Source organism: Macaca mulatta, chromosome 19, assembly GCF_049350105.2.
Source record: "Macaca mulatta isolate MMU2019108-1 chromosome 19, T2T-MMU8v2.0, whole genome shotgun sequence".
Taxonomy (NCBI): domain Eukaryota; kingdom Metazoa; phylum Chordata; class Mammalia; order Primates; family Cercopithecidae; genus Macaca; species Macaca mulatta.
In genome coordinates this window covers 17,394,023-17,420,453 of record NC_133424.1, presented here as the reverse complement: position 1 = coordinate 17,420,453, position 26,431 = coordinate 17,394,023, and the positions used below count along the sequence as shown (strand labels likewise).

The following is a 26,431-nucleotide window of genomic DNA, read 5'->3' as shown; positions in this document are numbered from 1 at the left end:
TCACGCCATTGCAGTCCAGCCTGGTGACAGAGCGAGATTCCATCTAAAAATAAAATAAAATAAAATAAAATAAAATAAAATAAAATAAAATAAAGTAAAATAAAATAAAATAAAATAGAGAAGGTGTGTTCAGGGGACATTGGGGGTCCCAGGGGGTCCATCAGCAATCTTTGAGACAAGGAAGCCAAGAAGAGGAATACAGAATGTCAAGGGGATGGGAGAACCAGAATTTTTTTTTTTTTTGAGACAGAGTCTCGCGCTGTGTCACCCAGGCTGGAGTGCAGTGGCGCGATCTCGGCTCACTGCAAGCTCCGCCTCCCAGGTTCACGCCATTCTCCTGCCTCAGCCTCTGAGTAGCTGGGACTACAGGCGCCCGCCACCACGCCCGGCTAGTTTTTTTTTGTTTTTTTTGTTTTTTTTGTTTTTTTTTTTGAGACGGAGTCTCGCTCTGTCTCCCAGGCTGGAGTGCAGTGGCGCGATCTCGGCTCACTGCAAGCTCCGCCTCCCGGGTTCACGCCATTCTCCTGCCTCAGCCTCCCGAGTAGCTGGGACTACAGGCGCCCACAACCGCGCCCGGCTAATTTTTTGTATTTTTAGTAGAGACGGGGTTTCACCATGTTAGCCAGGATGGTCTCGATCTCCTGACCTCGTGATCCACCCGCCTCGGCCTCCCAAAGTGCTGGGATTACAGGCTTGAGCCACCGCGCCCGGCCCAGAATTTTTTTTAAAGAGAGAAAACTTTCAAAAATGCACCTCCAACTCCATATATATAGAAACTTTTTAAAAAATTGAAGTGCTCTTGGTTAAAGAAAAAATCTGAATATTTTAGAAAGAATATTTTAGGGCTGGGCACAGTGGATCATGCCTGTAATCCTGGCACTTTGGGAGGCAGAGGCACGTGGATCACCTGAGGTCAGGAGTTCGAGACCAACCTGGCCAACATGATGAAACCCTGTCTCTACTAAAAAAAAAAAAAAAAAAAAATTAGCCGGGTGTGGTGGCACATGCCTGTAGTCCCAGCTACTCAGGAGGCTGAGGCCGGAGAGTTGCTTGAACCTGAGAGGCGGAGGTTGCAGTGAGCTGAGGTTGTGCCACTGCATTCCAGCCTGGGTGACATAGTGAGACTCCATCTCAAAAAAAAAAAAAAAAAAAAAGGAATATTTTAGGAAGACTATTTAGAATGGAATGAGAATGATTGTATAGACATACTGATATTTGTGGGATGCAGCCAAAGTTGTACTTAGAGACCAATGTATAGCCTTCAATGCACCCATTTTAAAAGCCAGCGAGGGAAAAAGCACTGAACAGAATGAAAAGCTAGAGAAAGAAAGCCTAAGTTAAAACTAAAGAACACAGAAGAAGGTGTGTAAAATTGTCACCAAAGCCAGTACACCAGCTGGTCTGAGCAGGCAGAGGGTGTCAGTCCCAAAGGGCAGTTGGGTGGCTGACTGGGTGACACACACAGTCTCCCATCCTTGGGTAAAGCTGTCCCTGTTCTCTACTGAGCTGGGACAGCCCCCAACTCAACTCTCTTCTCCTTCCCACCAGGGGACGTCATGGGGCCAACCCTGAACCACCTCAACAACCTCCTGCGGCTGCCCTTTGGCTGTGGAGAGCAGAACATGATCCACTTTGCTCCCAACATCTTTGTCTTGAAGTATCTTCAGAAAACCCAGCAGCTCAGCCCTGAGGTGGAGAGAGAGACCACCGACTACCTAGTACAAGGTATTGGGGAAAAACTGCCTGGTCGAGGTGGGAGCAGGCGAGTCGGGTTCAGCCTTCAGTGGAGAAGACCACGCTGGAGGCGACCCACACACCAGGCACAGTGATGAGGAGGAAGTGGGCAAAAGAGGCCATTCAGGGTGGCCCTGATCTGGTCACTGTCAGCAGGAGCCTGAAGTCTCTGGCTGTTAGGATGAGATTCTGAATGAATGGTGCTGTTCAGATACAGGGAGAGGAACAGCATCTTTTTAAAGTGTAGATTTTTTTTTTTTACAACAAGAATATAACAGCATTATTAAAAATAACATTGGCCAGGCGCGGTGGCTCAAGCCTGTAATCCCAGCACTTTGGGAGGCCGAGACGGGTGGATCACGAGGTCAGGAGATCGAGACCATCCTGGCGAACACGGTGAAACCCCGTCTCTACTAAAAAAATACAAAAAACTAGCCGGGCGAGGTGGCGGGCGCCTGTAGTCCCAGCTACACAGGAGGCTGAGGCAGGAGAATGGCGTAAACCCGGGAGGCGGAGCTTGCAGTGAGCTGAGATCCGGCCACTGCACTCCAGCCCCGGCGACAGAGCGAGACTCCGTCTCAAAAAAAAAAAAAAAATAATAATAATAACATTTAGAAAAGAAAAAAGAAGGCCAGGCACAGTGGCTGATGCCTGTAATCCCAACACTTTGGGAGGCCGAGGCAGGAGGATCACTTGAGCCCAGGAATTTGAGACCAGGCTGGGCAACAAAGCAAGACCCCGGTCTCTACAAAAAATAAAAACATATTAGCCAGACATGGTGGCATGCACCTGTAGTCCCAGCTGCTCAGGAGGCTGAGGCAGGAGGATTGCTTGAGCCCAGGAGTTGGAGGCTGCAGTGAACTGTGATTGTGCCACTGCACTCCAGCTAGAGTGACCGAGTGAGACCCCAACTGTAAAAAATAAGAAAGAAGAAAGAAGAACAGTCAGGGGTTGCTCCAGGCTGAAAGTCTGGCATCATGAAGGCTGATCATGGACAGCTAGGAAGACCGAGTCCACTGAGGCCAGGTCCTGGGGGCTCAGATTAGCAGCTCTTGGGAGAGTCTGGGAAGTGGGTGGACCCAGGGCCAGGTACACCGTGGTGGATCCATCCAAGCTCAGGTCCTTAAACACCACCCAGAGTCGAATGAGCCCTCCTCGTGAATAACAGCCTGTACCTCCACAGGACAACCAGACCCTGTGTGCATCCAGCCAACTCGCAGTCCAGACTCGACAAATCCCAAATCAACACCCTCCATCTTCCCCCCAAACCCACTTGTGTTCGTTTCCTAAAACTGCCACAATAAAATGCCACAAACTGGGTGACTTAGAACGACAGAAATGTGTCATCTCCTTATAGTTGTGGAGCCCAAAAGTCCAAAATAAAGGTGTCCGCAGAGCTGGTTCCTTCTGGTGGCTCTGAGGGAGACTCTGTCCCAGGCCTCTCTACTGGCATCTGCTGGCTCCAGGTGTTCCTTGGCTTATAGACCGATCAGCCTGCTCTGTGCTTCCACAATCGCATGGCTGTCACGTCTGTGACTAATTCCCTTTCTTTTCTTTTCTTTCTTTCTTTTCCTTTTCTTTTTCTTTTTCTTTTTTTTTTTTTAGAGCCAGGGTCTTGCTCTGTCACCCAGGCTGGAGTGCAGTGGTGCAATCATAGCTCACTGCATACTTGAACTCCTGGGCTCAAGCCAGCCTCCCATCTCAGCCTCCTGAGTAGCTGGGACTACAGGTGTGCACCACCATGCTCAGCCAATTCTTTGTAAAGATGGGGTTCCACTGTGTTGTCCAGGCTGGTCTTGAACTCCCGGCCTCGAGTGATCCTCTCACCTCGGCCTCTCAAAGTGCTGGGATTCCAGGTGCAAGCCACGGCACTCAGCCTCTCTTTTCAAGGACAAGGACACCTGTCATTGGATTTAGGGCCTACCATAAATAAATCCAAGATGCTCTCATCTGGAGATCCGAACCTTAATGATATCTGTTAAGATCTTTATTTCCAGTAAAGTCCCATTTTTGGGTTCTAAGTGGATGTGAATTTGGGAGGACCCACCCCATACAGAATGCCTTTTGTCACCTGTCCTGTCTCTGTGGACACAGCCCTGTCCTTCCTGAGGCTCAGGCCACACAGCGTGGTGCCCTCAGATTTGTGCTTCTTTCCCTCACAGCCCGTGTCTGGCTGAGTAGCTCTGCCTTCACCCCAGGAAGGCTCCCCACCTCTGTCGCCACCACTGGGTCCAAACTCATCATTGCGCACTTGGAGGGCCCCCGTCCCCAGCTTTCTGTCCAGACCCTACGGTCCACTGGCTCTATATGTCACCCCCAGATATGGTGTGGAGCAGTTTCGGGGACTCCAGATGTGGTATGAGACAGTTTCAAGAACCCCAGATGTGGTGTGGGTCACTTTCAGGGACCCCAGATGTGACATGGGGCAGTTTCAGTGAGCCCAGTTTCAAGAACCCCACATGTGGTATGGGGGAGTTTCAGGGACCCCAGATGTGGGTGTATGGCAGTTTCAAGGACTCCAGATGTGATTCGAGGCAATTCCAGGGACCCCACATGTGGTGTGGCTTCGGAGGTCCGGGGTGGGGGGTGGCAGAACGGTGTAGGTCCCCGGGGTGGGCCTGGGCCAGGCCACTCAACAGGACAGGGTCCTCTGTGCTTGCCCCGCAGGCTACCAGCGCCAGCTGACCTACAAGCGCCAGGATGGCTCCTACAGCGCGTTTGGGGAGCGGGACGCATCGGGGAGCATGTGGTGAGTCCCCACTGCCCTGGGCACGGCCTCTGAGGCTCCCCGCCTGATGCCACGGCCTCACATCCAATGCAGTGTGGCCAGATCACTTGGCGCCTGATCCCCGGATGACAGGGAACACAGCTGGGAAGTAAAGGCTGTGGTGGTCCCAGCTCCAGAGACGAAGGCTGGGGCTTGGGGCCAGTGCAGAGCTGGTGATTGTAACTGTTCCTCTTTCTGCTGTTGTTACCACGGTGAGCAGGACCCCATGCCCTGCTCTCTGGCCCCTTGGGAGTGAGCCCTGGATGCCCTGGGCTTCCTCAAGCTCCCAGGACCCAGGAATAGCAGTGACTAGAGCAGGAGGAGATGGCAGGGCAAAGGGGTCAGAAGCCAGACCAGTGCCTCGAGGCTGGCGTGTGCTGTCTGCAGGAGAAGGCTGGGATCTTGTTTCTGTGGTAACTGCAGGAAGGTGATCAGGGCAGGGAGGGTCCCTAGGAGGCCGGGCACACCTGGATCTTGTTTTCCTGGGATCCTCAGGCTACTGCAGTTCTTGGCATCATCATGGGGTTCACCTGAGACTGTGGGTGACCTTCCAACTTCTGTGCCCATCACCAGACGACTCCTCGGAGATTGCCACCCTGGTAGTGCCGACAGCAGCTGTGAGCATGGAAACTGCCCTGTTTTTAGTCCAACGGCGTGTCCACTGCACAGTTGCAGTGCCAGAGCCCAGGGAGCGGGGACATGTGGCTGATTACTTCCTGCCATGGGCAGCATCACTTACCCAGCTCCAGAGGGGCCCAGGGTTGGTGACACACCCAGCATCCCCCAGCCCTAGCAGCTCATCCACACTGTCCCAGCTCTAGTCCCAGGGCCCTGCCTTGCTGACAACTGATAATGCAAGGCCCTGTGCAAGATGCAATAGTTATCCACTGCTGTGTAACAAGTGACCCCTAAATGTAGCCATTTAAAACAACAAATATGTATTATCTCTATTTATTATGTACTAATTCTTATGGAATTAAGGAGCAGCTTAGCTGGGTGTTTCTGCCTGGGGATGTTTGTTGGGGTTGCAGTCAAGGTGTTGGCTGTTGCTGCCTTCATCTGAAGGCTCAACTGGGGCTGGAAGATTTGTTTCCAAATTGACTCCCTCACATGGCTGTTGGCAGGAGGCCTCAGTTGCTCACCATGTGGACTTCTCCATAGGGGCTACTTGAGTGTTCTTACAACATGGCGGCCAGCTTCCTCTCACAGTGAGCAATTCAAGAGAGAAAGCGAGAAGGATGCCACAGTGCCTTTTGTTACTTGGTCTTACAAGTCAGGCTGTCACTTCTGCCTCATTCTATTCTATTCCTTTTTTTTGTTTGTTTTCTTTTTTTGAGATGGAGTCTCACCCTATCACCCAAGCTGGAGTTCGGTGGTACAGTCTCAGCTCACTGCAACCTCCACCTCCTAGGTTCAAGCAATTCTCCTGCCTCAGCCTCCTGAGTAGCTGGGATTATAGGCACCTGCCACCACACCTGGCTAATTTTTATATTTTTAATAGAGACAGGGTTTCACCATGTTGCCCAGACTGGTCTCGAACTTCTGACCTCAGGTGATCTGCCCACCTCAGCCTCCCAAAGTGCTGGGACTACAGGTGTGAGCCACTGTGCCTGGCCCACATTCTATTCTTTAGTAGTGAGTTGCTAAGTACACCCCATCTACACATGAAGAGATTCGGGCCTCCATCTCTTGAAAGGAGGAGTATTAAGGCATTTGTGGATATACATTAAAATGACTATAATAGGTGTATAATTTTGTATCTATAAAACAAAGAAGTAGAGAGTGATGGAGCAGGGTAGTTATATGGGATGGTCAGGAAAGGTCTCCTGGAGGATATTAGGGAGGAGCCATGAAAATCCAAGGGAACAGCATTCCAGGCAGAGGGAACAGCCATTGCAAAGGCCCTGAGGCAGGACCCAGCTTGACGAGGTTGGGCCACAGAAGGGAGGCTGGTGTGGCTGGAGGAGCACAGGGCCAGGAGGTTGGTGACCTGGCACGAGGGAAGAGGGAAGGGCAAGGCCAGGTTGATCAGAGCAGGAGTCTGGATTTAGTGCTGTGTGGAACAGAATGCTGTTAGAGGGCTGGGAGCAGAGCAGGATCAAGATCTGTGTCTCCTGGTGGGCTGTGTGTGTGCACACATGTGTTGAATCACATGTGTGATTCAACATTTGGGATGGGTTGAGCATCCCAAGTCAGAAAATCCAAAGTTCAAACTACTCCAACATCCAAAACATTATTATTATTATTATTATTATTATTATTATTATTATTATTAGAGACAGAGTCTTGCCCTGTTGCCCGGGATGGAGTGCCGTGGCTCGATCTCAGCTCACTGCAACCTCCGCCTTCTGGGTTCAAGCAATTCTTCCACCTCAGCCTCCCGAGTAGCTGAGATTACAGGCGCCCATCACCACGCCTATGTAATTTATGTATTTTTAGTAGAGACAAGGTTTTGCCATGTTGACCAGGATGTTCTCGAACTCCTGACCTCCAGTGATCCGTCTGCTTTGGCCTCCCAAAGTGCTGGGATAACAGGTGTGAACCACTGTGCCTGGGCTTCAAGAAGCTTTTAGTGCCAACGTGATGCTCAAGGGAAACGTTCATTGGAGCATTTCAGATTTTTTGGATTTGGGATGCCCAAGTATACAGTATCTGTAAGTTCCACAGGATTCAATCAACCACAGATTGAAACTATTCAGAAAAAAAAAAAAAAGAGTCTGGGTGTGGTGGCTTGTGCCTGTCATCCCAGCACTTTGGGGAAGCTGAAGCGGGAAGATTCTTTGAGGCTGGGAGTCGGCAGCCAGCCTGGGAAACATGGCAAAACCTCATCTCTGCAAAAATGTTAAAAATGAGCTGGATGTGGTGGTACATGCCTTAGTCCCAACTACTGGGGAGGCTGAGGTAGGAGGATCGCTTGAGCCCAGAAGTTCAAGGCTGCAGTGAGCTATGATTGTGCCACTGCGCTCCAACCTGAGTGACAGAGCAAAACTCCATCTCTATTGTGGGAACTGGCCAGCAGTCCGCAATACAACGGTGCTTTCTCTTTGCTCCCAGGTTGATTGGCAGGTTGAGAAATAATAGCCACACACAAGGTAGTCAAAGCTGGGTCTGGGGGGGTCACCACCTTCTGGTCCCGCGGTGCCAACAATGCACTGGATATGCCAGCATTTATTATTAAATTTAGTGAGGGCGGAGGTAGGTTAGTGAGGGATTTAGGGTCATTTGATTATGAGGTGAGATGGTCACATGGGGATGAAGTAATTTCTTTCTTTTTTTTTTTTTTTTGAGACGGAGTCTCGCTCTGTCGCCCAGGCTGGAGTGCAGTGGCCAGATCTCAGCTCACTGCAAGCTCCGCCTCCCGGGTTCACGCCATTCTCCTGCCTCAGCCTCCCGAGTAGCTGGGACCACAGGCGCCGCCACCTCGCCCGGCTAATTTTTTGTGTTTTTAGTAGAGACGGGGTTTCGCCGTGTTAGCCAGGATGGTCTCGATCTCCTGACCTTGTGATCCGCCCGTCTCGGCCTCCCAAAGTGCTGGGATTACAGGCTTGAGCCACCGCGCCCGGCCGAAGTAATTCTTTAACATAACTTCTGTATGCAGAAGTACAGTGTACACAGATAAGAATTGACAATATAGTGTGTGCATCAGTAATTTCTAACAGAGCCTTAAAACAGGAACAGCAGAAACAGTTGCAGCAAAAGCTGGTTAAAAACAATTCACAAAAACAGGACGTGAAGTTAGACAACCGGTTAGACCAGAAATTCTCAGAAGGGAGTATGCCTTAACCCTAAAGAGGCCTAGAAGAGCTGCAGCAAGATGAGGGCGTTTATAGCCCTATCTTATCCATATGGACAGGCACCCCCCACCATGCATCCATTTATAGGCTCTCCACGAGGGTCGCATTCCATTCCCAGAGCTGTGAACATCTGCTCTTCTGGGACAGGAATCTTGGTGATGTAAAACCCCCCTGACTGCACGTCCATTCATAGGCTCTCTGCAGGGGGAAGCACATCACGCACTGTTGGCTCATTCTGGCAGTCCAACCTGTCATTGTCTTTACACAGTCCTGCATGCAGTTTTGTATTTACAATAATCAGGAGCATTTCATCTTTTATTCTGTAGCAATAGTTTCAGGGGTTCTCCCTACACATCTCTTAAAAAAAAAAAAGTTTAAAAATTCCACAAAGTTCCAAAAACAAAAAGTTGAATTTGTTGCATACTGAGTAGAATATTGAATTCATGCAAATGAAGTGACGTGTGGGCATTGTATTAGGTGTTCTAAGTAACCAACACATGATTTAAAGTACACGGGAGGGGCCCAGCACAGTGGCTTATGCCTGGAATCCCAGCACTTTGGGAGGCCAAGGTGGGTGGATCACCTGAGGTCAGGAGTTCGAGACCAGCCTGGCCAACATGGTGAAACCCCGTCTCTACTCAAAATACTAAAATTAGCTGGGCATGGTGGCAGGCGCCTCTAATCCCAACTACTCAAGAGACTGAGGCAGGAGAATTGCTTGAACTCTGAGGCAGAGGTTGCAGTGAGCTGAGATTGCGCCACGGCACTCCAGCCTGGGTGACAGGGTGAGACTATGTCTCAAAAATAAAAATAAAAGGCCAGGCGCGGTGGCTCAAGCCTGTAATCCCAGCACTTTGGGAGGCTGAGACGGGCAGATCACGAGGTCAGGAGATTGAGACCATCGTGGCTAACACGGTGAAACCCCGTCTCTACTACAAAAAAATACAAAAAAATTAGCCAGGTGTGGTGGCGGGCGCCTGTAGTCCCAGCTACTCAGGAGGCTGAGGCAGGAGAATGGCGTAAAACCCGGGAGGCAGAGCTTGCAGTGAGCTGAGATCCGGCCACTGCACTCCAGCCTGGGCGACGGAGCGAGACTCCGTCTCAAACAATAAAATAAAATAAAATAATAAAAATAAAAAATAAAGTTCATGGGAAGATGTGTGTCAGTTATATGCAACTACTACACCCTCATATATCAGGGATTTAGAGCATCAGTGGATTTTGGTATCCTTGGGGGTCCTGGAACCAGTCCCCCACAGATACCAAGGGATTCCTATAAATGCAAATATTCCAAAATCCAAATTCAAAATCTGAAGCACTTCTGGTTCCAAGCATTTCAGATAACAGATAGTCATTAGACTTTAGTTTTTATTATTTATTTTAATTAACTTTTTTTTTTTTTTTTTTTTTGAGACAAGCTCTCACTCTGTTTCCCAGGCTGGAGTGCAGTGGCACGATCAGGGCTCACTGCAGCCTTGACTTCCCGGGCTCAAGCAATTCTCCCATCTCAGCCCCTCAAGCAGCTGGAGCCACAGGCGTGCACCACCATGTCCAGATAATTTTTTTGAATTTCGGTAGAGACCAGGTCTTGCTGTGTTGCCCAGGCTGGTCTTGAGCTCCTGGCCTCAACCGATCCTCCACCTCTGCCTCCCAAAGACTGTAGGCAGGAGGTACCTCACCCGGCCATAGATCTTACTTTTTTTTTTTTTTAAGATGGAGTCTCGCTCTGTAGCCCAGGCTGGAGTGCAGTGGTGCAATCTCGGCTCACTGCAAGCTCCGCCTCCCGGGTTCACGCCATTCTCCTGCCTCAGCCTCCCGAGTAGCTGGGACTACAGGCACCTGCCATCACGCCAGGCTAATTTTTTGTATTTTTAGTAGAGACAGGGTTTCACCGTGTTAGCCAGGATGGTCTCGATCTTCTGACCTCGTGATCCGCCCACCTTGGCCTCCCAAAGTGCTGGGATTACAGACGTGAGCCACCGTGCCCAGCCAGATCTTACGTTTTAGAAGAGTTCTAGGTTTCCAGAAAAATTGAGTAAATAGAGTAGCGTTCCCATACACCTCGACCACCCATACACAGTTTCCCCTGTGATAGGCATCTTGTATTAGTGTGCTGCATTTGTTATAATTGATGGACCGGCATTAAAACGTTATGAACTATTGTTCATAATCTACATTAGAGTTTACTCACACACTCACTATTTATTTATTTATTTGTTTGTTTGTTAATGAATGACAGGGTCTGGCTATGTTGTCCAGGCTGGTTTCAAACTCCTGGCCTCAACTGATCCTCCTACTTCAGCCTCCCAAGGTGCTGGGATTACAAGTATGAGCCACTGAGTCCAGCTGAGAGCTCATTTCTTTTTATCACTAGATAACATTTATCCTGTTTGCGTTTTACAGTGGAAAAGCAGAGAGCACAGTATGCTGGACCATGGGAATTCCACAATTCCCAGCACACAGCTGGCTTGGTTCTGTCCTTGCCTCCTGTCCCTGCCATGCACAAAATGCATGGAACTTCCCCCTGGTTGCAGTGTGCATAGCTGGTGATGGGGTGGGGATGGGCCTGGGAGCCATGGGGTGTCCTGGCTGATCGAGGGAACATGGGAGTAGAAAGAAGAGGATGCATTTGAGGTACCTGAGAGGGAGAGCGGCCTGGACGAGCTTTGGGTCTATTTTATTTTATTTTATCTATTTATTTATTTATTCTTTTTTGTCTGAGACAGGGTCTCACTCTGACACCCAGGCTAGAGTGCCGTGGCACGATCTTGGGTCACTGCAACCTCGAGACCAGCCTGGGCAACATGGTGAAACCCCGTTGGGATCAAGCAATTCTCTTGCCTCAGCCTCCCAAGTAGCTGGGATTACAGGCACCCGCCACCATGTCTGGCTAATTTTTTTTTTTTTTTTTTTAGTGGAGATGGGGTTTCGCCGTGTCAGTCAGGCTGGTCTTGAACTCCTGAGTCCCAGCACTTTGGGAAGCCGAGGTGGGAGGATCACTTGAGGTCAGGAGTTTAAGATCGGTCTGGCCAACAGAGTGAAACCCTGTCTCTACTAAAAATACAAAAATATTAGTTGGGCATGGTGGCAATCCCAGCTACTCAGGAGGCTGTAATCCCAGCTACTCGGGAGGCTGAGATATGAGAATTGCTTGAACCTGAGAGGCAGAGGCTGCAGTGAGCATGGTGGCTCATGCCTATAATCCCACCACTTTGGGAGGCCATGGTGGGAGGATTGCTGGAGCCCAGGAATTCGAGACCAACCTGGGCAACATAGTAAGACCCCATCTCTATAAAAAATTTAAAAATTCGCTGGACGTGGAGGGAGGCAGGCTGGCGGGCAGCTAATGTGTCCTGTTTTTGTGATTCATATAAACAGAGCCTAGAGACACTTGATTTTGAAGACAGCTTATTCTTTGATCCTGAATTTGCAAAGTTTCCTCTGCTAACAATTCTGGTTTTCATCCCTCATGGCCTCCTGGCTTCCATCTTGTGCTTCTCTCCTTCATTTGTTCACACATTCATTCCCTGGCCTTGCCAGCTCTTACTCAGGGTGGCAACTGCAAAAGCAGGGCAAGGGAGATGGGGTGGATGAGGGACAGGCCACAGAGCAGAGATGTTTTTGGCTGCAAGTAACAGAAAATGGGCTGAAGAGCAATTCTGAACATCATCTCGCCCCGCAGGACTGGGGAGGCTTTACAGTTGGCTGATTCAGCAGCCCCATGGTGCACTGGGGCTCGTTTTTTTCCTTCCATCCCCGGGTATTCCCTCCCTCGGCACATGGCTGTGCCCCTCATGGTGGCAAAATGGCTGCAGCTGCTCCCAGCGTTGCATCACACGCCTATTCCAAAGCCATTCCCAGGCCCAGTAACTGGAATGCCCATGACTGTGACTGGCTGGGACCATAGAGGAGCACAGATCTCCAAGGCACATGGCTGCTGGCCCCTGAATGACATCAGGGGCCTTTTGGCAAGAACCGAGCAGGAAATGGCTGTGAGGTCGGCAACCAGAAGGGTCTTCCTCCCATGGCAGGACAGGCAGGGCTAGACCAGCTCACAGAAGGGCCTTGAATGCTGAGTGAGGAGCAGACATGAATGCCACTAGGGTAGAGGTCCAGGCAGGAAGGAGAGAGCTCCATTTTCAGGCCCTACCGAGTGCTGGGCAATGTGCCCCCTCCTTCACTCTGACAGCCCTGTGGGGATAGACTGGACCCCTCCCATCTTATAGATGAGGAAATGGAGGCCGGGGTGGTACAGGGAGCTTGCGGCAATCCCTCAGCCAGCACGTGGGGGCTGACCATTCTGCAGCCCCTCAGGCGACGCCCTGTTCTCTTTCAGGCTCACGGCCTTTGTTCTGAAGTCCTTCGCACAGGCTCGCAGCTTTATCTTCGTGGACCCCCGGGAGCTGGCTGCCTCCAAGAGCTGGATCATCCAACAGCAGCAGGCCGATGGCTCCTTCCCAGCCGTGGGCAGGGTCCTGAACAAGGACATCCAGGTGAGTGGCCTCTCGAGCCTCCTTCCGGGGCCTCTCACCTCCTCCTGGAGCCCCAGCCCTGACCTGCCTGTTCCTACTCCTTGGAGCTGCCTGGAGCAAGTTGGGGGAAGTGGACCATCTCCTTTGGCTTGGGGTGAGGCCTGTGAGTCCCCTTGCAGGGTGGGATCCATGGCACTGTCCCGCTGACAGCCTACGTGGTGGTTGCTCTCCTGGAAACAGGCACAGCCTCAGAGGTGAGTACAGAAGGGGTTTGGGGAGACTCGGGGCTGGGTACTGGAGGAGCAAGTGAGAGGTTCCCTCCTTTATGCCAGGGTTGATTTCTTCCTCCTTGCCCTCCTTCTGCTCACTGTTAAGGCTTTTTCATGCTTTTCATCAACAATGGTCACATTATATCCAGTTTCTTGTAATCTGAGCAGAGGAGAGAGAGATTCCCATACTACTAGGGGGAAATCAGGCACGTGTTGGGGGCTGGGGAGGTTCCCTGAGTACAAGGCCTCCCATGACTGTCCAGCCCCCAGACCTCCTTCAGAGAATCATTTCAGGCTAGTTCAGGTTCCTGGCCAGTGACCCAAGGGTTGGCTTCAGGGAACCCTACAAAATGTTGGACTCATGCATGTTTTTGTGGGGAAGGGGTTAGGATATTCAGAGACAGTTGGACTGGATGGGGCTTAGATGGTCCAAGACACTTGAGGGCCATAGTCTCTTCTATGAGGCGTTCCTGGGATGGGGGATGGCACAGTCTCTGCAGAGAAGGCTACCATGATGGATCTCAGCCCCAGGTGAGAAGAATCTGCCCTCCCTAATACCTACATCAATTCTACAATCTCTGATGATAAACTATGACTTTGGGCACTTCTCAGGATTCTTGGTCTCACAATCCAGAGAACTGGTGGGTCTAGGGTTTGCTGTGATGTAAGACCCCCACAATGCACAATGTCCAGAGGGCTCCTTGCCCTGTGTTATGGGCTGAATTAGTTCTCCCCTGACCAAATTCTTATGCTGAATTCCTAACTCCCTATCTTAGCTTGGGCTGCGGAAACAAACTACCATGGAGTAAATGGCTTCAACAATAGGCATTTATTTCTCACAGTTCTAGAGGCTGGGAAGTCCAAGACCAAGGCACAGGTAGATTTGGTTCTTGGTGAGGGCTCTCTTCCTGGTTTGTTGACTACCACCTTCTCACTGTGTGTTCATGTGGTGTTTCCCTAGTGTGTGCATGTGGAGAGAGAGCGCTAGTGCTTTTCCTCTTCATATAAAGACACTAATCCTGTTACTATGGAGGCTCCATCCTCATGACCTCAATCTAAACCGAATTATCTCTCAAAGGTCCCCGACTCCTAATACCATCATATTAGGAGTTAGAGCTTCAACATATGAATTCTGAGGAAGATCACAGGTATTCCATGACACCCCCCCCCATGCCTCAAATTCATCCCCCACATCTCCCATGGAAGTGGTCAAATATGTCACCTCCCAAATGCATTTTTCTGGAAACTTCCCTGCCAGAGCCCTTGACCCCCACTCTAGTTGGAATGGACAGCACCCAGGATGCTGCACAATTGCTACCCTCCTTTACTAAGGAAGGATATTGGGAGGCACATTGTTTGAGACCTTGCATGTCTGCAAATATTCTTATTCTGCCCCTGTATAATAGTTGGGCTGGGTATAGAATTCCAGGTTGGAAATTGCTTTCTTGTAGAATAGTTGATGATGTTCTATCATCTTCTAGTTTCCAGTGTTCCATCGAGAAGTCAGTTGTCATTCTGAGTAACTATCCTTTGTATCTGGTTTGTTCCCTTCCTGGAAGCTTTCCAATCTTCTCATTGTCCATATCACTATGGACAACAAGATATGTGCACTTTTATGACACATATCTTGAGGTGAGGCTTTTTTTTTCCAGCTCACTGCAACCTCTGCCTCCTGGGTTCAAGTGATTCTCTTTGGCTTGGGGTAAGGCCTGTGAGTCCCCTTGCAGGGTGGGATCCATGGCACAGCAGCTTCAGACTCCTGAGTAGCTGGGACTACAGGCATGTGCCATTGCATCCGGCTAATTTTCATATTTTTAGTAGAGACCAGGTTCCACCATGTTGGCCAGGTTGGTCTCAAACTCCTGACCTCAGGTAATCCTCCTGCCTTGACCTCCCGAAGGACTGGGATTACAGGTATGAGCCATCCTCATGCCCAGCCCTTCCTTATGTCTTCAATGAGCACTCAACAGGCCCTCCACCTCCTTCCCTCCCTTGAGATCACTTCACTTCTCCCAAGAATCTTTTTCTGCCTTCTCCAGATCCTTCCAACCTATTTCTCTTCTGAATTTGAAGACCTTCCCCACAGGGCAGCAGTTGATTCTCTCCAGTCTTCTGGATTCTAGTCTCTTAGATCAGCAGTACCCAAACTTTTTGGCACCAGGGACCAGTTTTGTGGAAGACAATTGTTCCATGGCCTGGGGAAGAGGGGCTAGTTTTGGGATGATTCAAGAGCATTACATCTATTGTGCACTTTATTTCTATTATTATTAAATTATAATATATAATGAAATAATTATATAACTCACCATAATATAGAATCAGTGGGAGCCCTGAGCTTGTTTTCCTGCAACTAGACTGTCCCTTCTGAGAGTGATGGGAGACAGTGACAGATCATCAGGCATTAGATTCTCATAAGGAGTGTGAAACCAGCTGGGTGCAGTGGTTTACACCTATAATCCCAGCACTTTGGGAGGCCAAGGCAGGCAGATCACTTGAAGTCAGGAGTTCAAGACCAGCCTGGCCAACATGACAAAACCCTGTCTCTACTAAAAATACAAAAGTTAGCCAGGCATGGTGGTGCATGCCTATAGTCCCAGCTACTTGGGAGGCTGAGGCAGGAGAATCACTTGAACCTGGGAGGCAGAGGTTGCAGTGAACCAAGCTCGTGTCACTGTACTCCAGCCTGGGCAACTGAGCAAGACTCTGTCTCAAAAAAAAGAAAAAAGGAGTCTGCAACCTAGATCCCTCACATGCTCACAGTTCACAATAGGGTTCATGCTCCCATGAGAATCTAATGCCGCTGCTGATCTGATGGGAGGTAGAGCTCAAGCGATGGGGAGCATCTGTAAATACAGATGAAGCTTTGCTGGCTCACCTGTCACTCACCTCCTGCTGTGCAGCCCCTTCCTAACAGGCCACTGACTGGTATCAGTCTGTGACCTGGAGGTTGGGGACCCCTGTCTTAGATCATTCCCCAAAGGAGGCAAAACCTGCTGTCTTCATTTCCTGTGACTGCCATAATAAACTGCCACAAACTGGGTGGCTTAAAACAACAGAAATACATTCTCATTGCTTTGGAGACCAGAAGTGCAAAATCAAGGCATTGGCAGGCCCTTGCTCCCTCTGCAGGCTCTAAGGGAGGAGCTGTCTTTGCTGCCTCCAGCTTCCAGGGGCTCCAGGCATTCTTTGGCTCGTGGCTGCATCACTCTAGCCCCTGCCTCTGTCTGCATGTCTTCTTCCCTTCTCGTCTTCTCCCCTTCTCATCTCTTAAACAACGCTGTTGCCAGGTGCAGTGGGGCATTGCTGTAGTCCCAGCCACTCAGGAGGCTGAGGCAGGAGGATCACTTGACCCAGGAGTTCTGGGCTATAGTGCGCTGCACCAATCAAGTGTCTACACTAAGTTCAGCATCAGTATGGTGACCTCTTGAGAGCAGGGGACCACCAGGTTGCCTAAAGAGAGGTGAACTGGCCCAGGTCACAAATGGAGCAGGTCAAGACTCCTGTGCTGATAGTAGTAGTGAAATCGTGCCAATGAACAGCCACTGCACTTCAGCCTGGGCAACATAGTGAGACCTGTCTCTGATTTAAAAAATAAAAATTAAAGGTGCTTGTCACTGGAGGACAAGCACAGTGGCTCACGCCTCTAATCCCAGCACTTTGGGAGGCTGAGGTGGGCAGATCACATGGGTCCAGGAGTTCGAGACCAGCCTGGCCAATGTGGCGAAACCCCATCTCTACTAAAAATACAAAAATCAGCTAGGCATCATGGCACGTGCCTGTAATCCCAACTACTCGGGAGGCTGAGGCAGGAGAATCACTTGAACCTGGGAGGTGGAGGTTGCAGTGAGTTAAGATTGCACCACTGCACTGCAGCCTGGGTGACAGAATGAGACTCCGTCTCAAACACAAACAAACAAACTTCCGTGCTGATCATCAGTGCGACTGTGCCTGTGAACAGCCACTACACGCCAGCCTGGGTGATGTAGTGAAACCTCTGTCTCCCATACAAATTTGTTTTTTGAGATGAAGTTTTGCTCTTATTGCCTAGGCTGGAGTGCAATGGCGTGATCTTGGCTCACTGCAACCTCTGCCTCCTGGATTCAAGGATTCTCCAGCCTCAGCATCCCAAGTAGCTGGGATTACATGTGCCACCACACCTGGCTATTTCTGTTTTTTTTTTTTTTTTTTTTTTTTTTTTTTTTTTTTTTTTTGAGACGGAGTCTCGCTCTGCCGCCCAGGCTGGAGTGCAGTGGCCCGATCTCAGCTCACTGCAAGCTCCGCCTCCCGGGTTCACGCCATTCTCCTGCCTCAGCCTCCCGAGTAGCTGGGACTACAGACGCCCGCCACCGCGCCCGGCTAGTTTTTTGTATTTTTTAGTAGAGACGGGGTTTCACCGTGTTAGCCAGGATGGTCTCGATCTCCTGACCTTGTGATCCGCCCGTCTCGGCCTCCCAAAGTGCTGGGATTACAGGCTTGAGCCACCGCGCCCGGCCTATTTCTGTATTTTTAGTAGAGATTTTTATTTTTTTTTGAGATGGAGTCTCGCTCTGTCGCCCAGGCTGGAGTGTAGTGGTGCAATCTCGGCTCACTGCAAGCTCCGCCTCCCAGGTTCACACCATTCTCCTGCCTCAGCCTCTCAAGTAGCTGGGACTACAGGTGCCCATCACCACGCCCGGCTAATTTTTTGTAATTTTAGTAGAGATGGGGTTTCACCGTGTTAGCCAGGATGGTCTCTATATCCTGATCTTGTGATCCACCCGCCTCGGCCTCCCAAAGTGCTGGGATTACAAGCATGAGCCACCGTGCCCAGCCAAAAAAACTTTTAAAAAGATACTTGTCATTGGATTTGAGGCCACCCTAATCCAAGGTGATCTCATCTCAAGACCCTTAATTACATCTGCAAAGACCCATTTCCTAAATAAGTCAACATTTACAGGTTCCAGGGAATATATCTTTTTTGGAGGACCACCATTCAACCCGCTATACCTTTGCTGGAATCAGATGAGCTAGGGGGCACCTAGCAAATGACCTTGACCCCTTGGAGTTCTGTTGCATCGCTTGTCTGTAAACAGGGGAGGTTCTGCACAGCTGGGGCTGGGCCAGGTCCATCCCTGCTGGGTGTGGTCTCCTCAGCATCCTTGAGATCCGTCCTGGCCCACGTGGCCTGGGGTAGCTCCTATGTCACTGTTCCTGCCCCTGGCATAGGGATGTCCAGCCTTCCCCCACCCCTAGGCAATGGACTTGTGAGCACCAGTCCTAGGGTCTGGCTAGTCAGCCCGGTTCATCCCGGGCACATGCCCCCCGAGGTGCATCTCAGTGTCACACCTTAGGGACAGTTCCCACATTTGTCCTGGTCTAAGGATGGAAAGCTTTGGAAACATTCTTTCTATGACCAGGACAGTTCCGAAAGCAGAGTTAGCTCAACTCCATACCTCTGTCGGGCCACCAGAACACTTTGGCTCCATTGCTAAATTTGTTAATGCTTCCGGTCACTCATTTCTTCTACATAATATTATTGGGCAGCTTCTCTGAACCAAAACCATCAGATTCTGGACTTGGTCCCTGTCTTCCAGCAGATCACATTCTAGGGAGGGCATGAGCAGGGCTGGTTGGCTTCTCTAAGGAGGTGACCAGGCCTGGAGGCTGGGGAGGGCTTGGGCTGTGGAGGTCTTAGGAATCAGCTCTTTTTCTTTCTTTCTTTCTTTCTTTCTTTCTTTCTTTCTTTCTTTCTTTCTTTCTTTCTTTCTTTCTTTCTTTCTCTTTCTTTCTTTCTTTCTCTTTCTTTCTTTCTTTCTTCTTTCTTTTCTTTCTTTCTCTCTCTCTCTGCCCCTCCCCTCCCCTCCCTCCCCTCCCCTCCCCTCCCCTTCCCTTCCCTTCCCTTCCCCTCACCTCCTTCTTTCTTCTTTCTTTTTTTAGACGGGATCTCACTCTGTTGCCCAGACTGGAACACAGTGTCTCACTGCAACCTCTGCCTCTGGGGTTCAAGGGATTCTTGTGCCTCAGCCTCCTGAATAGCTGGGATTACAGGAGTGAGCCACCACGCCTGGCTAATTTTTGTATTTTTAGTAGAGATGGAGTTTCACCATGTTGGCCAGGCTGGTCTTGAACTCCTGAGCTCAAGTGATCTGCCCACCTCGGCCTCCCAAAGTGCTAAGATTACAGGTGTGAGCCACTGTACCTGGCCGTAGCTAGCTGTCTTAACAAAGACCCGGCCATGGGGCTGGGTGGGACAGGGTGGCCAGGGCTCTGCCTGCTTCCCCTAGAGTATCACTGTGCTCATTTGCCATGTACTTGGGCATCCTGGCCAGACCTCATTTGGAAAAAGGAGTGCCAACTTACAAGAATGGTAATGGGAGCCAGGGGCAGTGGCTCACACCTGTAATCCCAGCACTTTGGGAAGCCGAGGTGGGAGGCTCGCTTGAGCCCAGGAGTTTGAGACCAGCCTGGGCAACATAGTGAGACTCCATCTCTACAAAAAATAAAACGTTAGCTGAGCTGCTGGTGTGCATCTGTAGTCCCAGTTACTGGGGAGGTCAAGGCAAGAGGGTCGCTTGAGCCCAGGAATTGAAGGCTTCAGTGAGCTATGATTGAGCCACTGCACTCCAGCCTGGGCAGCAGAGTGAGATGCTGTCTGTATTTTTTTTCGAGGCAGTCTCACTCTGTTGCCAGGCTGGAGTGCAGTGGCGCAATATTGGCTCACTGCAACCTCCAACTCCATGGTTTAAGCAATTCTCCTACCTCAGCCTCCCAAGTAGCTGGGATTACAGGCACACGCCACCACGCCCAGCTAATTTTTGTATTTTTAGTAGAGATGGAGTTTCACCATGTTGGCCAGGGTGGTCTCAAACTCCTGACCTCAGGTGATCCACCCACCTTGGCCTCCCAAAGCACTGGGATTACACTGTGCCCAGCCTATTTAAAAAAAAAAAAAAAAAAAAAAAAGCAAGAAAGAAAAGAAAGGAGATGGGGTTTTGAAAATTGGGTCTGCAGGCAGTGAGAGCCACAGAAGGGTGCAAAGCAAGGGGCTGTGAGTCATCCAGAGCTCTCCCCAGGGACGCCTCAGAAGCCAGTGGGTGGTGGGTGGGATGGGGCAGAGCAGCCTCCCAGGGTTCGCCTTCCCACCCCACCCTGCAGGAGGAGAGAGGCTCCATTGACAAAGCGAGGCACTTCCTGGAGTCTGCTGCACCCCTGGCCATGGACCCCTACAGCTGTGCCTTGACTACCTATGCACTGACCCTGCTCCGCAGCCCGGCAGCCCCTGAGGCACTGCGCAAGCTCCGTAGCCTGGCCATCATGAGAGGTAGGTGTCCCTGGCCCTCCCCAGAGGCCACAGCATCGGGAAGCCTACTGTGGAGCCCAGTAAACAACTCATGAACGTATTTATCAAAATTGATGAGTCATGTAATCCCAGCTACTCGAGAGGCTGAGGCAGGAGAATCACTTGAACCCGGGAGGCGGAGGTTGCAGTGAGCGGAGATTGCGCCATTGCATTCCAGCCTGGGTGACAGAGCAAGACTCCGTCTCAAAAACAAAACAAAAAACTCATGAGTCGGCTGGGCGCGGTGGCTCATGCCTGTAATCCCAGCCCTTTGGGCAGATCACTTGAGGCCAAGAGTTTGAGACCAGCCGGGCCAACATGGTGAAACCTCGTCTCTCCTAAAAATACAAAAATTAGCTGGGTATGGTGGCGGGTGCCTATAACCCCAGCTACTCGGGAGGCTGAGGCACAAGAATCGCTTGAACCCAGGAGGCAGAAGTTGCAGTGAGCTGAGATCGCACCATTGCACTCTAGCCTAGGTGACAGAGTGAAACCCCGTCAAGAAAGAAAGAAAGAGAGAAAGAAAGAGAGAGAGAGAGAGAGAGAAAGAAAGAAAGAAAGGAAGAAAGGAAGAAAGGAAGGAAGGAAGGAAGGAAGGAAGGAAGGAAGGAAGGAAGGAAGGAAGGAAGGAAGGAAGGAAAGAAAGAAAAAGAAAGAAAGAAAGAAAGAGAAAGAAAGAAAGAAAGGGAGGAAGAAAGGAAGGAAGGGAGGGAGGGAGGGAGGGAGGAAGGAAGGAAGGAAGGAAGGAAAGAAAGAAGGACAAAGGGAAACTGACAAGACACCTTTTGCTCCTTTGCCAATTGCTTTGTTGATTATAGTATTCGTTCATTATCGCATCTGCTAGTGACTTTATTTGAGGAAGTGACTTGTCCAAGTCACACCAGCCCAAGCATTACTTCTCTTGCCTGTGAAATCTGGGATGCCAACCCCTCAGGAAGGGGAGTTCTCAGGGAGGGATCCCAGCAGAGAACACATCCCCTGCCTCTGGCCAGGCTTCCTGGAAATCATCCCACGACAGGGGTGCTAAGAGACAGGGGAGGGTTGGGTCTGGCTTCCACCCTTCCCTCCACTTGCTGCATGAGCCCTGGTAAGTTTTTTTGAGCTGTCAGTCCTCCGACCTACAAAATCATCACCCACTGGGACTCCAATCCCTGAGCTTCAACTTTCTCAGAATGCCCCCACACTAAGTCTCCTCCCACTTCACCCAGACCTCCCCGCCCCACCCCTACCCCCAGCAGCTGCACTGGGGCCCAGGCAGGTTTCTCGGCTTAAGTCATTAAGATGCCACCTGAAGAACTGTTTTCATTGCTTCAGAAAGAGAAACGTTTAAAGAGGATCCAGGTACGGAGTGGGAGGTGGTGGCGGTAGGCTGGTTTCTCTCTGGATTTGAGAGCCTTTACACCTCATGTGAGCCTTTTTCTTTTTCTTTTTTTGAGACAGAGTTTGCTCTTGTTGCCCAGGCTGGAGTGCAATGGTGTGATCTCGGCTCACCGCAACCTCTGCCTCCTGGGTTCAAGCGATTCTCCTAACTCAGCCTCCCAAGTAGCTGGGATTACAGGCATGCGCCACCATGCCCAGCTAATTTTTTGTATTTTTTAGTAGAGACGGGTTTTTCCATGTTGATCAGGCTGGTCTTGAACTCCCGACCTCAGGCGATCAGCCCACCTCAGCCTCCCAAAGTGCTGGGATTACAGGTGTGAGTCACCGTGCCTTGCCCTTCTTTTTTTTTTATTATTATTATTATTTATTTATTTATTTATTTATTTTGAGACAGTCTTACTCTGTCACCCAGGCTGGAGTGTGGAGTGCAGTGGCTCGGTGTTGGCTCACTGCAACCTCCGCCCCCAGGGTTCAAGCAATTCTCCTGCCTCAGCCTCCCGAGTAGCTAGGATTACAGGTGTGCACCACCACACACAGCTAATTTTTGTATTTTTAGTAGAGATGGGGTTTCACCATATTGGCCAGGCTGGTCTTGAACTCCTGACCTCAAGTGATCCACCCACCTCGGCCTCCCAAATTGCTGGGATTACAGGTGTGAGCCACTGCACCCAGCCAGAATCTTTGAGCCTTTGCAAGTCGAGTGTGGCTGCTTGGGTGCTAAGTGGGAACATCAGGGGCTGCATCAGTACCTGGTCAGGAGGGAGGCTACTGACTAGTGATGTCTGTGTCTGGGGAAGGGAAGGGTGGCCATTGATTAGTGATGTCTGCCAGGGATAGGGTAGGGTGGCCATTGATTCATGATGTCTGCCAGGGGTGCAGGAAGGGCTAAGGCTGCCATAGATTTGCAGATCTGAGATGGAGCCTTGAGGTCCTTCCTGTCCCAGTTGTCTTCCCATGACACTCTTTTCCCACTGGGGTCCCACAGTACCTTTTCTTTAGACTCCATGCTTGGATGTGCTCCATGGGATGCCAGGCTGCACACTGGGTGGGGTGGTAGCTCTTGACCACTCCTTTCCTTGCAGATGGGGTCACCCACTGGAGCCTGACAAATTCCTGGGACATGGACAAGGGCACATTATTGAGCTTCGGTGACAGGACCTCTCAGTCAGGTACTGGCCACCCCAGCTCCCGGGTGCCTGCCTTGGCCATACCTCCATGCACTGGGCCCGTGTCCCTGTGTCAAAAGTCCCCAGTGGGCCTCTTCCATTGCAGTGGTCTCGGCCGAGGTGGAAATGACAGCCTACGCCCTTCTGACATACACTCTGCTGGGTGACGTGGCCGCCGCCCTGCCTGTGGTGAAGTGGTTGTCCCAGCAGCGAAATGCACTCGGGGGATTCTCCTCCACTCAGGCGAGCTGGGCAGGGCCAGAGGGAGGGGTTCAGGGCTGGGTGGGCGGGGTCCCTGCCATCCTTGTTTTGAGCTCTGAGGTGGCCAGGCAGTCTGGCCCCTTCTCACCTTGTAGAGCCCCAAAGAGGGCACAGGTTGGGGGTGAGGGACAGATGCCCCTGGATCCTCCGTGGGAGCCCAGCCTCTGCCTCTGGGGACACACCAACCTGGCTGTCCTGAGGCCCCCAGTGCCATGGGTGTCTGCACTGGGTCCAGTCTCTATTCCAGCCTCGTTGGTGCCTGTTTCAGGCCAGGCTTCCAAGACAGGGGTCAGGGGACCACGGGCCAACTCAGTCTCAGGGTTGATGGTCATCTTCTCCTCCATCCCCAGGACACCTGCGTGGCTCTGCAGGCCTTGGCTGAATATGCCATCTTGTCCTATGCTGGAGGTATCAACCTCACTGTCTCCCTGGCCTCCACCAACCTGGACTACCAGGAAACCTTCGAGCTGCACAGGACCAACCAAAAGGTTCTGCAGATGGCAGCGGTGCGTGTTCCTGGGACGAGGGCTTGGGGGCTGTTGGAGGAGGAGTCAGCAGGTCCTCACGGTGACTTCTGTCTCCAGATCCCCAGCCTCCCCACGGGGCTGTTTGTGAGCGCCAAGGGGGACGGCTGCTGCCTGATGCAGGTGAGGTTTTGGGGAGCATTAGGTGATATTGGGCTTGTCCTCCTGTGCCCCATCCCCTCCACCCACACAGTGGAACCCCAGGGACCCCCAGAGGGTTCTGAACTCAGCAGCAGGCCAGACCGCAGGGCAGGCTTTCAGCCTCCTAATACTGCCCAAGGCAGGTGGCCACGGTCCTCTCAGGTGTGCTGCCCACCGCCCCCCTCACCCCAGGAAAATCCATTTGACCCTCAGTCCAGGGATCTCTGACCCAGTGACTCAAGCAGATTTGCCTAAGGGCTCGAGGTCATTCTCCCTGCTGTGGCCTGGATTTAACCCCGGACCAGGCTGGGGCAGGTGCATCTCACGGGTTCTGACTGGCAGTCAGAGGGCAAGTTTCCCACGATGACTCTCGCTAGCTCCGTTTTCTCATCTCTAAAATGGGAGCCCAGACAACACCGTGGATGGGAGGGAGACCCCTAGACTCAGACATAGCTGAGCACAGCTCTGAAACTGTCATGGATGTCATTGTCCTCATAATTCTGGCTCTTCCCACCTCCCCACTGCCCTTTCTCCTCCCCCACCCTGCATCTGTTGTGGAGGGCCCAGGTCCCTAAGTCTCCATCCTCCAACATCCCCCAGATTGATGTCACCTACAATGTGCCTGACCCAGTGGCCAAGCCGGCTTTCCAACTGCTCGTAAGCCTCCAGGAGCCTGAGGCCCAGGGACGCCCGCCCCCCATGCCTTCCTCCTCAGCTGAGGGTTCCCGAGGAGACAGACCCCCAGCTGACGATGATGACCCAGCGGCCGATCAGCATCACCAGGAATACAAGGTGATGCTGGAGGTGTGCACCAGGTAAGGCCACCTGCCCTGCTGGCGTGGGCATCCCAGGAGGGCGCAATGTGGGGAGAGGATGGCCTCCTGGGACCAGGAGGAGCTTCCGCCTCTAGGCACTCAGTGGTGGTTTTTGTTTTGTTTTGTTTTGTTTTGTTTTTTTGAGACGGAGTCTCGCCCTGTCACCCAGGCTGGAGTGCAGTGGCGTGATCTCGGCTCACTACAGCCTCTGCCTTCTGGATTCAAATGGTTCTCCTGTCTCAGCCCCCCGAGTAGCGGGATTACAGGTGCCTGCCATCACGCCCAACTAACTTTTTTGTATTTTTAGTAAATACAGGGTTTCACCATGTTCGCCAGGCTTGTCTCGAACTCCTGACCTCGTGATATGCCCACCTCAGCCCCCCAAAGTGCTGGGATTACAGGTGTGAGCCACCTCACCCAGCCAGTTTTTGAAGTGAATGAAAGAAAAGTGAACGGACACAGAAAACTCCAGTATGGTTGGGGCGGGTGGGCCAGATGGGGACAGCCATGTGTGGCTGGGACACTGGTAACACTGGGACACTGATAACACCAGCACCAGGCCCCTTGGTTTCCAGGAGTGAGCCTGGGACCCGGCCACAGTGGGTCCTCATCCTAAGAAGATGTTTGTTGCCATGGTGATGGATGCTTGTCACCATGGCAACGATTGGTGGGTGAGTGGTTGCCATGACACTCGCAGCCCATCAGAGCTGCTACCCCGGTAGCGGCTGCCCTGACCTTGACTCTCATCCTGAATATGTCCAAGTTCCCCATCTCAGAAAGTTCTGAAGACCAGAGTCCAGCTTGGTGCACTTCCCGCAGCTGCAAGCTGCACACTGAATGTCGGCTTCCTCTTCCTTGTCCCCGACGCCCTATAGGAAGCGCCTGGCATACTGCAGGCTCCAGAGAGAGCCCAGTTACTTCCCTCCCCGTCCTGCCATGTTACAGAAGGAGAAACTGAGGCCGGAGCTAGGGGGTTGATTTCCCAGAGTCTCCTGCAGGGTGGCAGCATTGAAGCACCTGGGCTGTGGCTGCTCTGTGGAGCCATGTCAAGAGGGGCGTCGCCAGCTGCTTCCCAGGCTGGGGACACAGAGTGAAGTGCAGGACAAAACACGGTGCCTAGTCACAAGACCTGGTCAAGCCTAGAGCCCTTGGCAAGGCCCTTTCCTTCCGGCCTCAGTGTCCCTGCTGTAAAATGGGTTGACTGAGCTAACCAAGCCAAGGATGTGTGTGCCAATGGCCCGCCGGCCAGGCCCCAGGGCAGGCTTCCTGGGACATCAGCTGTGTGGGCTCCAGAGGGAGAGGGGACCGTGAATTCCACCTCCAGGCTTGAGCTCTAGGGCCTCTCTCTCTCCCCTGTTGTCGGAAGGTGGCTGCACGCAGGATCTTCCAATATGGCTGTCCTCGAGGTGCCCCTGTTGTCAGGCTTCCGGGCAGACATCGAGAGTCTGGAGCAGGTGAGGTGGCGCCGGTGAGCAGCAGTGGGCAGGGATCTCCAAACAGTAGGCAGGGCTTAGGCACCCAGGGTCAGGCTGGCTGGCAGCCCAGCCCTTTGTAAAATGCTATGGGTATTATTTTCTTTTCTTTCCTTTAGTCTCTCTCACTCGCTCTCTCTCTCGCTGTCTCGCTCTCTCGCTCTCTCACTCTCGCTCTCTCTCTCTCTTTCTTTTTTTGAGATAGTCTTGCTCTGTTGCCCAGGCTAGAGTGTAGCGGTGCCATCTTGGCTCAAATTCCCAATGGAGCCTTGAACTTCCAGGCTTAAGTAATCCTCCCACCTCAGCCTCCCGAGTAGC

At 51.6% G+C, this 26,431-nt stretch overlaps 1 protein-coding gene across 17 annotated transcripts in view; it reads left to right on the top strand.

Annotated features, from left to right (window-relative positions):
- CPAMD8 (C3 and PZP like alpha-2-macroglobulin domain containing 8) overlaps window positions 1-26,431 on the top strand; it is a 120,720-nt gene that overhangs the window by 86,432 nt on the left and 7,857 nt on the right. For all 17 annotated transcript variants that reach the window (XR_013409202.1, XR_013409203.1, XR_013409200.1 and 14 more), the window contains 11 exons: window positions 1,549-1,725; window positions 4,402-4,483; window positions 12,632-12,788; window positions 12,947-13,021; window positions 20,171-20,336; window positions 22,817-22,903; window positions 23,007-23,143; window positions 23,512-23,667; window positions 23,746-23,808; window positions 24,427-24,641; window positions 26,008-26,095. Coding sequence is in view for 12 of the 17 variants with exons in the window: in XM_077978247.1 (XP_077834373.1) it covers window positions 1,549-1,725; window positions 4,402-4,483; window positions 12,632-12,788; window positions 12,947-13,021; window positions 20,171-20,336; window positions 22,817-22,903; window positions 23,007-23,143; window positions 23,512-23,667; window positions 23,746-23,808; window positions 24,427-24,641; window positions 26,008-26,095 (1,403 nt within the window). In the remaining 5 variants the exon portion in view is untranslated. The remainder of the gene's footprint in view (window positions 1-1,548; window positions 1,726-4,401; window positions 4,484-12,631; window positions 12,789-12,946; window positions 13,022-20,170; window positions 20,337-22,816; window positions 22,904-23,006; window positions 23,144-23,511; window positions 23,668-23,745; window positions 23,809-24,426; window positions 24,642-26,007; window positions 26,096-26,431) is intronic.